The sequence below is a fragment of the Festucalex cinctus genome, chromosome 2, assembly GCF_051991245.1.
Source record: "Festucalex cinctus isolate MCC-2025b chromosome 2, RoL_Fcin_1.0, whole genome shotgun sequence".
NCBI lineage: Eukaryota > Metazoa > Chordata > Actinopteri > Syngnathiformes > Syngnathidae > Festucalex > Festucalex cinctus.
Genome location: NC_135412.1, coordinates 40014346 through 40028976, shown reverse-complemented (window position 1 = coordinate 40028976; position 14631 = coordinate 40014346). Strand labels below are relative to the sequence as shown.

General features: G+C 37.7%; 1 protein-coding gene across 1 annotated transcript in view; it reads right to left on the bottom strand.

Moving 5' to 3' along the window:
* Positions 1–282: 282 nt before the first annotated feature.
* mtor (mechanistic target of rapamycin kinase) overlaps positions 283–14631 on the bottom strand; it is a 94805-nt gene continuing 80456 nt past the window's right edge. Inside the window, exons 47-58 of the mRNA XM_077515078.1 lie at positions 13466–13601; positions 13221–13368; positions 9414–9536; positions 9032–9114; positions 8884–8956; positions 8724–8798; positions 8457–8592; positions 4303–4368; positions 4144–4224; positions 3887–3967; positions 2703–2808; positions 283–2489 (exon numbers count right to left, since the gene is read on the bottom strand). Of these exons, the coding sequence (XP_077371204.1) occupies positions 2474–2489; positions 2703–2808; positions 3887–3967; positions 4144–4224; positions 4303–4368; positions 8457–8592; positions 8724–8798; positions 8884–8956; positions 9032–9114; positions 9414–9536; positions 13221–13368; positions 13466–13601 (1124 nt within the window). The 3' untranslated portion in view covers positions 283–2473. The remainder of the gene's footprint in view (positions 2490–2702; positions 2809–3886; positions 3968–4143; positions 4225–4302; positions 4369–8456; positions 8593–8723; positions 8799–8883; positions 8957–9031; positions 9115–9413; positions 9537–13220; positions 13369–13465; positions 13602–14631) is intronic.

Below are 14631 nucleotides of genomic sequence, written 5' to 3'. Positions count from 1 at the left end.
ATCTAATCTCATTTCTGGGCCAAACGTTCAACAACAAATGCAAAGTATGAGTGCTAAGCTTTCCAAACAATATTTTGTCTTTTATCTGTGGCCTAAGCACATCCTCCATTTCCAGAGAAGATGGAGGGAGGATGGTCTTATCAGGAGTCAGAGTGCCCTCTGTGGGCAATAAAAGAAAAACAAGAGGAAGGATAGAAAGCAAATCTGTCTGATGCTGAAATATGAAAGGCTTCATTTTTCTTCATTCTGGACAAAGGACAACCAAATAAACACAAGCACAAGTGTGTCTGTACACGTTTAATGGCACACAATGCCTATACAGTGTGTCATTATGATTTCAAATTTCATTCATATCATGTCACAGATTACATTTTGATCTTAAGTTAGTAAAAGGCTTACCATGTTACTGAAACGTCAATGTAAAACAGTATGACACGCCCAGACAGCCGGGTGTCTGTGAAGCAACAGCGTGCAGAGCAAAATTACGTACGTGATGCCAACATGGTCACAGTAGAAAGCTCTTAGCCAGAAGTCATGTGCTGTTGCTGGGGGGAACGCAGCGAGTCGACTTCATTTAGGATAATCAGGTAAAAACTGAGCTCGGGGGTAGCTTTTCCCCAAACCACACCATGGAAATAGATCACAATGCTCCACAATGGATGGGGGGTTGGATGTGTGTGTGTGTGTGCGTGTGTGTGTGTGTGTGTGTGTGTGGGGGGGGGGGAATCAAACAACAAAAGCTACACTGTAAAAAACATAGCAGAACATTCAAATTTGGAGTATAAGCAACAATTTGAAAGGAGTGAAGCTGTAGATTGCGATGCTAGTTTCTCGCACTCACTGGATAGCTGCCATATCGACGCCTTCTTAAAATAATCGCCTAAGTCATCAAAAAATGTAACCATTTGCATCATAAGATGATTTAGGAAAAAAAAGAAGAAGAAAAAAGACTTGGGCTACTATTTTAAGAGGATGGCGATATGCTAATGTTAAAAGTATGATCCAAAACAAATCCTTTGCTTCATGGTCACCTCACTGACTAAGGCCCTTCTTTTATTTATTTATTTATTATTATTATTATTATTATTATTATTATTATTATTATTATTATTATTATTATTATTATTATTATTATTATTATTATTGTGTCACAGTGGCCAAGTGGTTAGCATGTCCGCCTCCCAGTACTGAGGACTCGTGTTCGAGTCCAGGCTCCGGCCTTCCTGGGTGGAGTTTGTATGTTCTCTCCGTGCTCGCGTGGGTCTTCTCCGGGTACTCCGGTCTCCTCCCACATTCCAAAGACATGCATGGCAGGTTAATTGGGTGCTCCGAATTGTCCCTAGGTGTGCTTGTGAGTGTGGATGGTTGTTCGTTTCTGTGTGCCCTGCGATTGGCTGGCAACCAGTCCAGGGTGTCCCCTGCCTACTGCCCAAAGCCAGCTGAGATGGGCTCCAGCACCCCCCGCGACCCCTGTGAGGAATAAGCGGTCAAGAAAATGGATGGATTATTATTAATTCAATCTCTGGTGTAATAACCTTATTTATTTATTGATTGAATTATTTTTTATTTTATTATCTGTTCTTATTGCTGCTGGAAATGTAAATTTCCCAGAGGGAGCCATCCCAAAGGGATCAATAAAGTCAAGTCTAAGTCTAAGGATGAGACCAGGTGGTTCGGAACTTCTTCCATTTATGGATGATGGAGGACACGTTTTTTCTTTTTTTGTGCCCTTGCCCATATTTGTGCCTCTAGAAAATTATGTCTCAGAGGTCTACAGACAATTCCTTTGAATTCATGTGTGGTTTGTGCTCTGAAATGCACAGTCACCTTTCCAAATAATGTCCAATCAACTGAACTTACCCCAGGTGGACTCCAGTTAAGCTGCAGGAACCTCTAAAGGCTGATCAGCTGAAACATGATGCACCTGAGTTCATTTTGGAATGAAGTTTTAACATAAAATGTGGAAAAAGTCCAGCGCTGTGAACACTCTCCAGATGGAATCCATTTGTCAGTCTAACTTTCTTTGGCCCAGGAGTATATAGGGAAGGATGTGAGAGCTGACACTGCATGAAACAGCAGCATTAGTTGTTTTTCCAAGCAGTAAAATTATGTATTTTATTCTAAATCAATGGCGTATTTTGATGAACTCATATTACAGAAATATTTAAGAAGTCTGGGAATTGCTTTAAATTCATAATAATGCATATGTGTCTATTTAAAAATGACTTGTATAACCAAGATTTTATGATGATAATAGTTTGGACTCTGAAACAAATTGTTCCAGATAGAATTGAAAATGTTTCTTTAAAAGTCGACTAACTTGAAGTTCATCAGTGTCACAGAACAGATTGTGGTTGACGTTCGAGGTACAATTTCATCTGAGGAATTACTGTGTGCATTGAGTTTAAGAATGTGTCTTCATGATTTAATATTCATAATGTTGAGTGTAAAAATGGCTTCCAAAAATGTTTCTTCACCAAAAGGGACACCTAAAGAGAGAAAAATGAAATTATGAACCAGTCAAGTAAAATTGCTATACACAGCTTTTATAAAGAGTAATGATCACTCTATTCATTTCATTATTATGGTTGCTACAAACTGCGGCCAGTTATCATGCCAACAACTGTTTGTATTGTAAAATAACAAAACAACAAAAACATAAAAAGCAAAGCAAACAGGCACAAATAAAGAGTGGTACTGACCATCCAATATAGCATTGGCAGAGGTTCTCATGGGACGTGGCCTGCTTTATCAGCAGCTCTACTTGTGTTGGCACATCCAGAGTCTCATCATGAGAGAAGTCTCGACCTGGAGGGATCACAGGCTCATCAAAATGATTCAAATGTTTAAAGTAAAATGTTGTTTGTTTGAATTGTCAAAGATGGACCAAGTTGATGTACAGCAGCTGTGTGTTAGGCTAAGTTTGAAAAAATCACATCAACATTGACAGTTTAAGATTCATTTCCTTCACCGTTAAAGTGTCCAGAAGGAAATACTGTGCCCTCTCTGCGTGTTTGTGTTTACAGTGTGAAATGCCATGAAGTTAGAAGGGTGATGTCCTTTATTAAAGTGGCAAGTTTTTCTCCCAACAGACAGCTCGTATACTGTATATTTGAAGACATCAGTAAAATGTGTCAGTTTTCACTCCCTCTGTGCATACATATTTCTATTGTTTACATCCATGTTTGCACCGCCCAATGCTGATGCTTCTATTTCTGTGTGTAGTTGTTTCACTGCGTTTTGGGAAAATAAAAAATGATGGAAATGGAAGCACGTTGCTATCAGATATTGAAATGAGCATTGTGACTCTTTACACAAAGGATGAAACCAAACATGGATGTCAAATGACAACATTGTAGAGCCTTAGTGGCTACTTTTACTAAAATAACTATTATTAAAGATATGCCTTCTCTACATTATGGAATGTAATATATACTAATACTGGGCAGTAAATTCGCCAACAAAATGCAGCAAGTCTGCACACTTTAATTAATCAGACACTTTTTCAGCTGCCATGATAGGTGCCGCTGTTTTTGGGCTGAGCAATTACAATTTTAATGTCTGTGTTGTGAACATTGTGATGTCTGCGCCTCCTCACTGTGATAATTATTTGTTTTCCATGTTCAAAAGGGAGACATCTATTTAGGGGAGATGTTTATTTTTCTTGAGTAGACGACACAGTGTCAATTGGGGCAATAAATAGCAAGAAATAATACTCATCTTGCCACCAAATGTATGTACCGTTTTTGTTTTTTTTGTTTTTTGTTTTTTGCCGTGTTTCATTTACATTTACACTGATTTTTCACCAAGATGTGGCACTGTGACCGTAAGAAACTAGAACAAGCCATGTGGAATCTGAATGTTACGAGTTGGCTGCAGAATTTACCTGTAAGTTTATCTCGCACTCTGTTGATAATTTGAATGGCTTTCTTGTTGAGGGCTTCGGGTTGCACCAGGCCATCTCCAACTGAAATAGACCAACATTTAAAAATTCAAATTTCAAAGCATCAAAGCGCATATGTGACTTTGAGAATTGGCCTTGTTCAACAGATAAATAAATAAATAAATAAATAAATAAATAAATAAATAAATAAATAAGCAAACATAGCAAATAATGCGTGAAAAGACAGACAGACAACTCACTGAAAGAGTGAATGGATTCAGGCACTGTGGTCCCTGGTTTCTTGTGTGTGGTCTCACCCATTTCTATTCCTTCAAGGGCTTCTGTGTAAGAGGACAAAACATGGTCAAGGGGAGGTTGGGGACATCTTTGTACGACATCAAGCAACACCAGTGACTCACCCACAGACTGACCCGCCGTGTATGAGTCTGTCCGGTTGCGTGAGCGCTTGTTGCCTTTTGTGTTAGCTGTTGGGAAAATCAGGTCAAGTTTGTTAGCGATGACGACAACAACTTGGCTGCTTCTTCTTATTTCTTTTTTTTTTTTTTCTTCTTCTTCTTCAAGAAACTGCTGTGAATTCTATTTTGGCACGGTAATGTGCAAACAGATTAGTGGTGTAAAAAAAAGAAATTATTATTACATTTACAGTATTATTCGTTATTGCATTAACAGAAAAATCACACACAATTATAAGAAGCAAAACAAAAAGCAAAATCTTCACATTGATATATCTCCTTACAAACCTACTCTTACATTTTTTTTATACAAGCTTCCGAGAATACTTTTTTTTTTTTTTGTTTTAAACAAAGCGCCTAATTTACAGTAAAGCAGATGTTGAAGGATACACATCAATGTGTAGGTGAATAACCAACTATTGTACAGCACTTATGTTCTGATAACTGATATCTTTTTTTGACTAATAGTGCATCACCATCTGTTCTGTAAATGTGTTCTGTTGCTTGAAATGTCCTTGAAAATGGAAGCAGAAATTCATACTTGAAATGATGGTGCTTCCATTAAACCGCCTACATACATCCTGTTCCTTTGTCTAGCCATGCAGTTGAGACATTATTTCACAAAGTAATAATGTATCATTTTATCACAGGCAGAGTCACACTGAGTCACACTGCAGCAGACGCACATCAAATCCACTCACGCTGAACTATACATAATTCTTCCTACTAGCTGACAGCACATTACTATTTGTGATATAGGTTGGTCAAAGAGTTCTATATTTTTTTAGGCATTCATAAGTGCCAGATAACTATTGGACCAACATTGGGGAAAAAAAATGTCATATTCATTGGTCAGATATCAACAAAACAGGACTGATAACAAGAACTGCCTCAAATACAACAACATTGGTCACTTTAGGGGCCCCAAGCCTCTGCTGCATGACATAGGAGGTAAATATGGCGCGGTTGGCCACGATTTCAAAAGTAGCAGTGAGCCATTTATTTATTTATTTTTATTTTATTTTTTACAATGGCCTTCTTTGGTTTCCAATAGTGGTTTATTTGAATAGTTCTTTTTAATTTTTGAAACTTCACAAGACCCAGTAGTATTTAAAAAATAAATAAATAAATCTTGCACATCTTGGGAAGTTTGTACATCTGCCAACAGCGTAACAATTAGAAGACGTTCAACCTGTAGTGAGGTGACGAAGAGCAATATTTTTAACATGCACCCTGAGCTGTGAGAATCGGGACAGTTCCCTCGGCTACCCAGGAATGAAGAACACAGAAGGACTAGCACCTAGAAGTTGTACTTTGCGCTCCTTTCATTTTGTCGACAACACGTGCATCCACCTTTGTGCTTGTGTTGCGTAGGAAAACCAACTGAGAAGATTCGCCAGATGCCACTTGAAGATTGACAGCAATGTCACAACATGGTATGATTTTTAAAATTATTATATTAACACTGCATTAGTCAGGCAACTGTTGGGAATGATGTAGATTGATTTTAGCCATATATATCATTTTAAAAGGTATCCAAGTGACACTATACATCATAGACTAATTATATTGTGTGTATTACATTCTACTAACTGCTGTATTAAAAGATGAAACTGTATTTAACCCCCTAAAAAATGCCGGCTGTATTAACAATAGGATGAGGGGCTCACCGCTCACTTCAGTCTTACGAAGAACGAACACTACATTATTCAGCTAACGGCCATAAAAATTGTTTCACACAGCTGACGGCTATAAAAACTTAGTTTCTTGACAACTATAATCTATTTTAAATATCTACTACTGTTTTACTACTGTAAAAGAATGAGCTGACGAGACATCACCCTGCAGGTGGCCGCCCGAGGCGTTTACGATGTATAGACAGTCCCGTTGTTCCTAAGGTCGTCCAAAGTTGAATTCACCGTCAAGGAAATGCTAGCAACATGGAGTTGTCTGTAAGCAAATGGCGCACTCTAGTGCCCAAAAGCTTTTAATTATGTTAATAAGAAGGCGTGCACGATATTTGAGAACCCAATAACGACGAAATGGTTTGCCCTTAAGCCAGGGGTGTCAAACTCATGTTAGCTCAGGGGCCGCATGGAGGAAAATATATTACCAAGTGGGCCGCATCGGTAAAATAACGGTATATAACTTAAAAACGATTGCCGTCAATTATATGCAGATTTTCGCTATGTGTGGGCCAGCCCTATATTAGAGAGCTCAACTGTAATCATATTGTTCCAAGAAAATAATACAAATGCAAATGGAATGTGGCAACACTGAGTTCTAGACATGTAAAATCATCTGTTTTGCATATATATTGTTCCCAGAATGCATTGCATGGCGCAGTTAATGACGTTATAAGGACGCTAATCCTTGTCATATCTATTTGTGTTACCAGTAATTGAATTTGTGTCTTATTTAACACGTTTGTCGGTCTATGATTAAAAAATGTACAATAATAATAATAATCATAAGTATAATAATAATAATTAAACAAACCGTAACTTTAAGTTGTGTGTAAAATAATGACATCCAGGACTATTCCCGCATACAAGTTGCATTGCTCATCTGAGGAGTGAGAACTGCTTGTGAAATTAAACATTTCATATATTTTGATTGTGGCCGACTGATTAATTAGTCCGACAATACATTTATTTAGTTATTTATTTTTAGCTTTACAAAAATCACCTCGTGGGTCGGATTAAACCCCTTTGTGGGCCTGATCCAGCCCGCGGGCCTTATGTTTGACACCACTGCCTTAAGCCAATCAAACCAAGGGGGATGTTTCTGTATATTTTCTATATAAGCAAATGTATTCCATTGTACTGGAGCTCTACTCCGTGTCAAAACGGAGCATCTCACTTGTCTTTGTCAATAAAACCATTGTGTACAGCCTGAATCTCGGCCAGGACTTTTTCATTTTAATTTGATTCTGAGTACTAAGTTTTTTGTAACCTGACTGCCAAGAATGGACTAGTGGAAATCTACTTCGTAGAATCTTGCCTGGCATGGATGACTGAAACAGACAACCACTTTTTTTTTTTTTATACGATTACGGCCGGAGAGTACAAAGGTTCCTCTATCCTTTTACGAAGCGTCAGCCTTCGGAAACACCAGTTGGCGATCATGTCCTCATCTTCGGGACATGTCTACCTGTACTGAGGGCTGACGCGACAACAGAACAACATGTACTTTTACCTTTTTCTGAATAGTTTTTATGTGACGTGCAATTGGACTGGTGCTGGTTTAGTAATAGGTACCGTAATAATTTCAGCACAGACATAAGTTGTGAAATGATTCATTATTTTCATTTAATTCTTTATGCGCCTGATATTACTTTGTTTTTTTGAGCACGTGATTTGTTTATACCATGTAGTGGGAAGTGGGGATGATATACGATTAAGGATTTGGTTGGGTCCTACCTCTGCTGTAAATAATTCAGCCAACCTCCTAATTAACAAACATGACCCACTTTATGACTGTAATATGAATCAGAGCTTCTGAGATTGCTAATAACGTATAACATAGTTCAGAAAGTAGCTAAACATGCGACTGTACGTTGTCGTTTGCTACTTTAAATAAATTATATAGTAAGTAAATAAGTTAAAGTAAGCTTTTATTTGTATAGCACTTTTCACAGACAGAAAGTCACAAAGCACTTCTGTGGTATGAAAAAAAAAGCTCAAATATTGGTAAAGAGCAGAAGGAAGTTATTGGTTATCAGTAGGGAAAAAACAGTTATCGTGCATCCTTTTTGTGTGTGTCTAGTATGAGATAACTACAAATAATCTATAAATGTTGATTTTTTTATTTTTTTTGCCTCAAGAATCAGACTAGGCACCCACCCTATTTACAGTACATGCTCTTGTGCATAGTGGTTTGGGACAGCCATATGAGAAGTAACATTCATTAAAAAAAGAACAACAAAAAAGATGTCTTTTTAGTAAATTCCATCTTTGTCAACTTATCTCCCATTCTTTTGGCACCACTGCACAATTTTGATCTTTTAATGGAACTTTAGCCTAGGTAAGTAAGCGCTGATTGCATTTTTCTTAACAAAAACATGAAAGACTATGTTCAACTGTTCAATGGGTTCTTACTGTCCATGAGTCTCCAGTTGAGCAGCGGGTCGTAGACGAAGGCCTCCAGGACGGCCATGACGCTGTCTCGGTGCTCCCTCAGAACTTCCATCACCGTGTGGCATGTGATGCGATAGTTACCGTCCAAGCCCGTCACCTTGCACAGTTAAACACACCATTTACCCAGTCACAGATTTCGCTCAGGATCAATACATTCTGGTTTAAGACGAGTATTTGCAACAAAAGGCTAAAGGACGTAAACACAAAAGATAATGTGATGCCAGTTACCTCCATGGCATTGGTCAGCATCCTTGTCAATCTGAAGGGAATCTTTTCAGGAAACTTTTCCCTAGTCATGGCAACCTAATCAATAATGTCATCTTGGTTAATAATCTTGTGCCAAATAATTGCATGATGCATGCATGTCGCATAAATAATTTCCTCTTACCTCGAAACAATCTCCAAAGTCAATATGGAGGATCTTTCCACTTAACCGATCGAGCATCAAGTTAGAAGGATGCCTGTGAAGAACATAAGCACAACCTCCTTAGAAACAATGTCATGTAATGGTAACTGATATCGATGATGAGTCGGACCTGTCGCCCAGTCCCAGGATGTAGCCGACCATTGACATCACAGCCAACGAGCGTGTATAATTTGTCCTCCTGTCAAACCACACCTAGAGGGGAAATAATGACAGGGTTACAAAATGTCTAAATGAGATGTAGATTCCTAACACATTATGCAAATTCAATTAAAGTACACAAACTTTATTAAAAGTTGCCTGTGTGGTACAGCTCCTTCAATGACACTTTCCTTGTCCTACAATAGTTTCTCTTTCTTGTATGCTTTCTTATTTTAGACAGTTGTTTTTGTCAAGTGTCTGACATTTTACCCCTGAACCACTGAACTGTGAGGACAGATGCTGAAAAGATCACGTACACTCATTCATCCTTGCCAGAAAGTAGAGCATCTCACCTCAGAACTGGGGCTCTTTAGCCACAAGAGCTTCGCCAGGTCGTCCCCGGCCGTGTTGTTGACAGCGTGCTCAAACACCTCCACTTTCTCCATCAACGTCAGGTGGTCATAGTCGGGCGCCATCTGAAAGAAAAACAGAGTTTTTAGACATTCAGCTTTGATATTCAGTTAGCAAGGACTCTTGCAAATTAGTACCATAACAGCGAATAGAAACCAATGCAACACATTAACAGGGTATTTGTTTTAGCAAAATTGACAAATATAAAGTAAAAACATTCTAAATACAGGGAGGACATAATAAATTGTTTAGTAAGAGGTGGAAACATCTAAATATGGGATTGCCAGACAGGGAGAAGTATGTTGGGTGTTTTTTAGGGATGTAACGATATCCAAACATCACGATACGATATTATCACAATATGAAGGTCAGGATACAATAACTATCACGATATTGTGGGGAGGTTGGCGATAGAAAAGGTCTCACTATTGTAAAAAAATAAAAATAAAAAATAAGCTCAGACAAAAAAAACCCCCAAAAAAAACACACAATATTGTTTTTGCCCATTACAGCAATGAAAAATATATATATAAAAAAAAAAATAAAAAAAAAAAATATATATATATATATATATATATATATAATTTATAAATACAATATATATATTGAGGCACTAATACAAGCATTACAATAAATTGATACATTTTTATTATTAACAAAATTAATAAATGAATGAAGAACTTAATAAATAAATAAAAATGAATTAAATTAAATAAGTAATTAATACATACAATAAATTTAGTTCTCCACATATTGACTCACAAGTATATTATGTTCCCCTTTATCTGACCATTATCGTGGACTTCAAACACAGAAGGGCCAAAACATGCCTTGTGAAAATTACACTGCACTAAAAAAAAAAAAAGAAGAAAAAAAAAAAAGAAGAAAAAAAAAAAAAGACTAGCCACCAGAGGGTGCTACAACTGCACAAATGGAAACCAACCCAACTTTTTTAACAGATGTGCTGCTTTTAATATCGTGACATGGCGACGACGATATATTGTGGCAGTTTTAATACCGCGATATCACGATATTGCCGTTATCGTTACATCTCTAGTGTTTTTGCCACCTGAAACGCTATGGTAGGCAAGGCCAGCCCGGATCTACCTAGAAATTTGGTGGCTAACCTGGTTCTGGTGAAGCTAGGATACCAAATCATTCAAACACGTGGTGATGATATGGTGATTAGAGAAACACTCTGAAAAATAGCCGGCAAAGTTAGCAAATGGAAGATATCTCCCCTAAGAGAAGCACAATGTTGGTCCAGCTGATGCCACTTCTCAGAACCAAACACATCACAAAGACCTTGGAATACCAACACAATGTATCAAGATGGTAAAACATCCCAGAGCAGCCAAAATGAAACATTCCAATCAATCTATTATCAACAGGGTTCAGCGAAACAAGATGGACTTCAGGCAGAACACAACCTGCAGTGAAATAATAGTATATTCAGGCCAAGATTAACAAGGGGCCCCAGAAACAGGAGTAGAAATTATGCTTTTAAAAGAATCAGCCAGGCCCCTCAGATTGGGAACCAATAAACTCTCGTAATTATGACAGCAAGATTGCGCACCAAAACCAAGAAAATCTCTGTAATCCAGTGCTATGCATCTATAAACAAAGCAGCAAAAAAAAAAAAAAACAATTTATGAAACCCCCATTAACAAAGCAAGGACAATATTACGTTGAGGGAACTTGAGTTTCAAAGATAGATCAAGATAACATGGGAAAGAGCAAACCATGGGGTTTAATAGTGGCCAGTTATTAAAAGGGCATGGATAGAGGCATGCAAAAAGAAATGGAAGAAAATGGAATGAATATCTGGAGACACTCTGAAGAAACTACAAACTCAGTAAAATGTGAAGGGCACCCACAACAATAGCCACAAAAGCAAAAACACCTTGACTACTCCCTAGCAAAGTGAAAAAGAGCATCAGGAAAGACAATAGACACTTCATCAGCAACCTTACAAACCAGGCAGAAGACAACATGAAAACAACTTATATAACACATATATTAACAGGCAATTAAAAATACCCAGACAGAACAAAATCAGACAATGAAGGACAAACACAAGGAAGAACATTTAAAAAATGAGCAGAATATTTCAGAGATTTTTGAACAGACTGACGCCAACAGATCTAGCCAACATCCCTCTATCACACACCCTAAACATCAACACAAATAAGGGCAATAAACTAGAAATGAAAAAGGATATAAAACAACTGAAGGATTCCAAAGCGCCAGGTCTGGATGGATAACACCAGAAGCGGAAGCCATCAAAGCAGACTGAGAAATAGCACCAGACGAAAAGTGACAAGTAACTATGCTGAAGGGTATTAAGTGAAAATGACTGCAACAACTATTGGGTATTATCATGCACACATACAAATTAATTTAAATAATAATAACAATCGGTTTCCGACAAGGCAGATCCTGCATCGCCACTTCCTGGAACAAACACTTTGGTCAGCCAATCAACTTTGACCATGCACACTAATTAAATAAAACATGTTTTTGATTTCATACTTTTCATTTTTTGCCAACAAATGCATTACTTGTAAAATTAAGTCAGAGAATAATAAAGAGATACCAATGGTGGATTATTCACAATATTTTGAAGGTTCACTCCTTTAGCTGAAGCTCACGGTGGTTGTTTCTTGTGTTGTCATTGACTATTTGCTAATTAGATATCGTAATGATTGGGACATTATACTGTTACAAAAAAGCTTTCAATTCCTTTTATAAATGACTTCAAGAAAATTGCAGTGATGGATTTGCTTGATATACCTCGGTTAATTGGGCATGTCTGATGCGTGCATGTTTAATTTAGCACACACAGCAATTAAGAAGCACAAATGCATCTTCATTTAAGATGGATTGGTGTTCATTAGAACAAATGAATGAAAATAGCATCTGGTGTTTTGATGAATCCATTTGAAATGTAACGTGTTAACATTGATGTCTTATTTGGAAACTGTCATTTTATAACCACAGATGGCAGAAACAGTGAAGGACGTGAGTTTGCTTAATTAAATCAGCAAAATGAAGGGATTAAATAAGTATCAGTATGCTGTACAAACTTTTGCACCTCAGTGTTGCGCTTTAAATTAAAGGACTACTATGAAAGTGTAAGGGGCAACTGGCAAAAAACAAATCAATACAGAGTAGACTGTTGTTCAATATATTGGTGACGCCACTATGTTTCAGAAGCTTTTTGTGTTGGGATTAATACACAAAACAAAGGAGAGAATCTATCATGGTTTTCATTTGAAATCATGTTTTTAGGAGATTAAGGGCATGGGACTACGAGGTCACTTAAGGACAACACTCAATAAGTATGTCATTTGTTACAATTCATTTTGCATGTACAGTAGTGTATTACATGGCAGTGATGAATCACCAGTTGGAGCATAGATCCAAAAGGGTATACATGGAATTATGATTCTTCCGTCACCTTTTCCGAAGATGAAAATAATACACAAGCGTCAAGTAAATTCAACTGGAGGAAAAAAACAACAAAAAAACTAAACAAATTCTTTCATAATTACAAAAACACCCAAAGAGTGATAGATGCAGATCACTTTGGATAATTTGTCCTTGAGTACATTGAAAGACATAAAAATAAATGTGTTTAAAATACCTTCCCTTATATTCTAAAACGAATATAAATGATGGCAAATGTGGAATTGGCTACAAATGCAGGGAGTTACATACATTCTTACTTTCAAACTTTGGTGACATACCCTGAGCATGATGCGATGTTCAATGTTCAGCAGTATCTTTTTCTTTTCTCTGTAGTCTCTAATGAGGGCATGCAGGGTGTCACAGTGGGGAACCCAGCCTATCAAACCCGAGTTTGTTGACAGAGGGATCACTGCGTAGCGCTGGATGCTACGGAGTGTAATACATGAACAATGATGACAGTTATTTATTCCGTCAGTGAAAGGCCTTTCAACAAAGATGCATGCATACGCGCCAGTTAGTCTACCTGAGGTTCTTGCGCAAAGATGCAGGGTCGTTTGCCAGCAGTGTGTTGACCAGACCAAATAGCTGCATGACTCTCTCATCCTGCCTGAGGTCCTCATGGCCCTTTAGCAAGAACATGAACTCATGGCCGTTGCTACCTGCAGAGGGAGCCACAAAACAACATTGGCACCGTTACCACATAAGAAGACTGAATCATTCAACTGCTTGTCCTTTAGGAGCTCTGTGAGGGATCACTGTGACCGTTTCAAGTGATACGTTGTGAATGCATTATTGTGGTCTCGCCGACAGTATAATTTGCACTCACTTAGATGACATTGCATTTGTATAGTTCTTGTTTGCTTCCCATGAGCATTAAAGCATACAACGCGTTTCCCGTCGCCAGAGAGGTATGACAGTACATTTTGGAGCTCCGTAGTGGGTGACAGGTCTTAATCTGATGTCTTGCTCCAGAGGTCAGTTGATTTATTGCCTTTCATCTTTTACAGCCCATGTTGTGTATCACTGATGGCGAAACATGAGAACAAGGCACGACACTGCCCGGTGGAAAGTGGGAGGTAAAGTGAACCATTTGTGATTAATAGCAGCATGATTTGGCTTCGAGACAAGGTGACTTTACAGTGGCGTGGACTTTTTAAAGGAATTTCAGGATTATATTCCATACCATACAGCACTGTGTCACTGTTATTTATTTGTGCCTTCAAATTATTGTCAAAATTTGGTGATGGGCTGGGTGCCTGGTTTATGTGTGTATGGAAATGTTCAATCACCACTATCATGGAACTGCTAAATTCACACAACCTGTTCTGAAATTCTGGTCGACCTCCATTTGTTAGTATTTAGAATCAAATATAAGAAATAATAGAAACAGAATGTGTAACATCTTACTAAATTCAAGCTAAGCTTCAACTGTGCATAGGTCTCGTAAGACGTGGTGGTCTTGTGCAAATTTATGCAAGCCAGTGGCTCAAATTTAGAACTTTTGTGCAACTTCAGATGGGTGGTGGATTCTCTGAGAATAAAAAAAAAAATACTAATTGTAATACAACTACAAAATAAATTTACTTTATTTTGAACTGTGTGTGTGTCAAAGTTTTGTGTGGTTTGACATATGTGTTCATACAAATGTAATACGTTTAAAAGTCAAACTTAAGTCAAAGAATCAGAAGC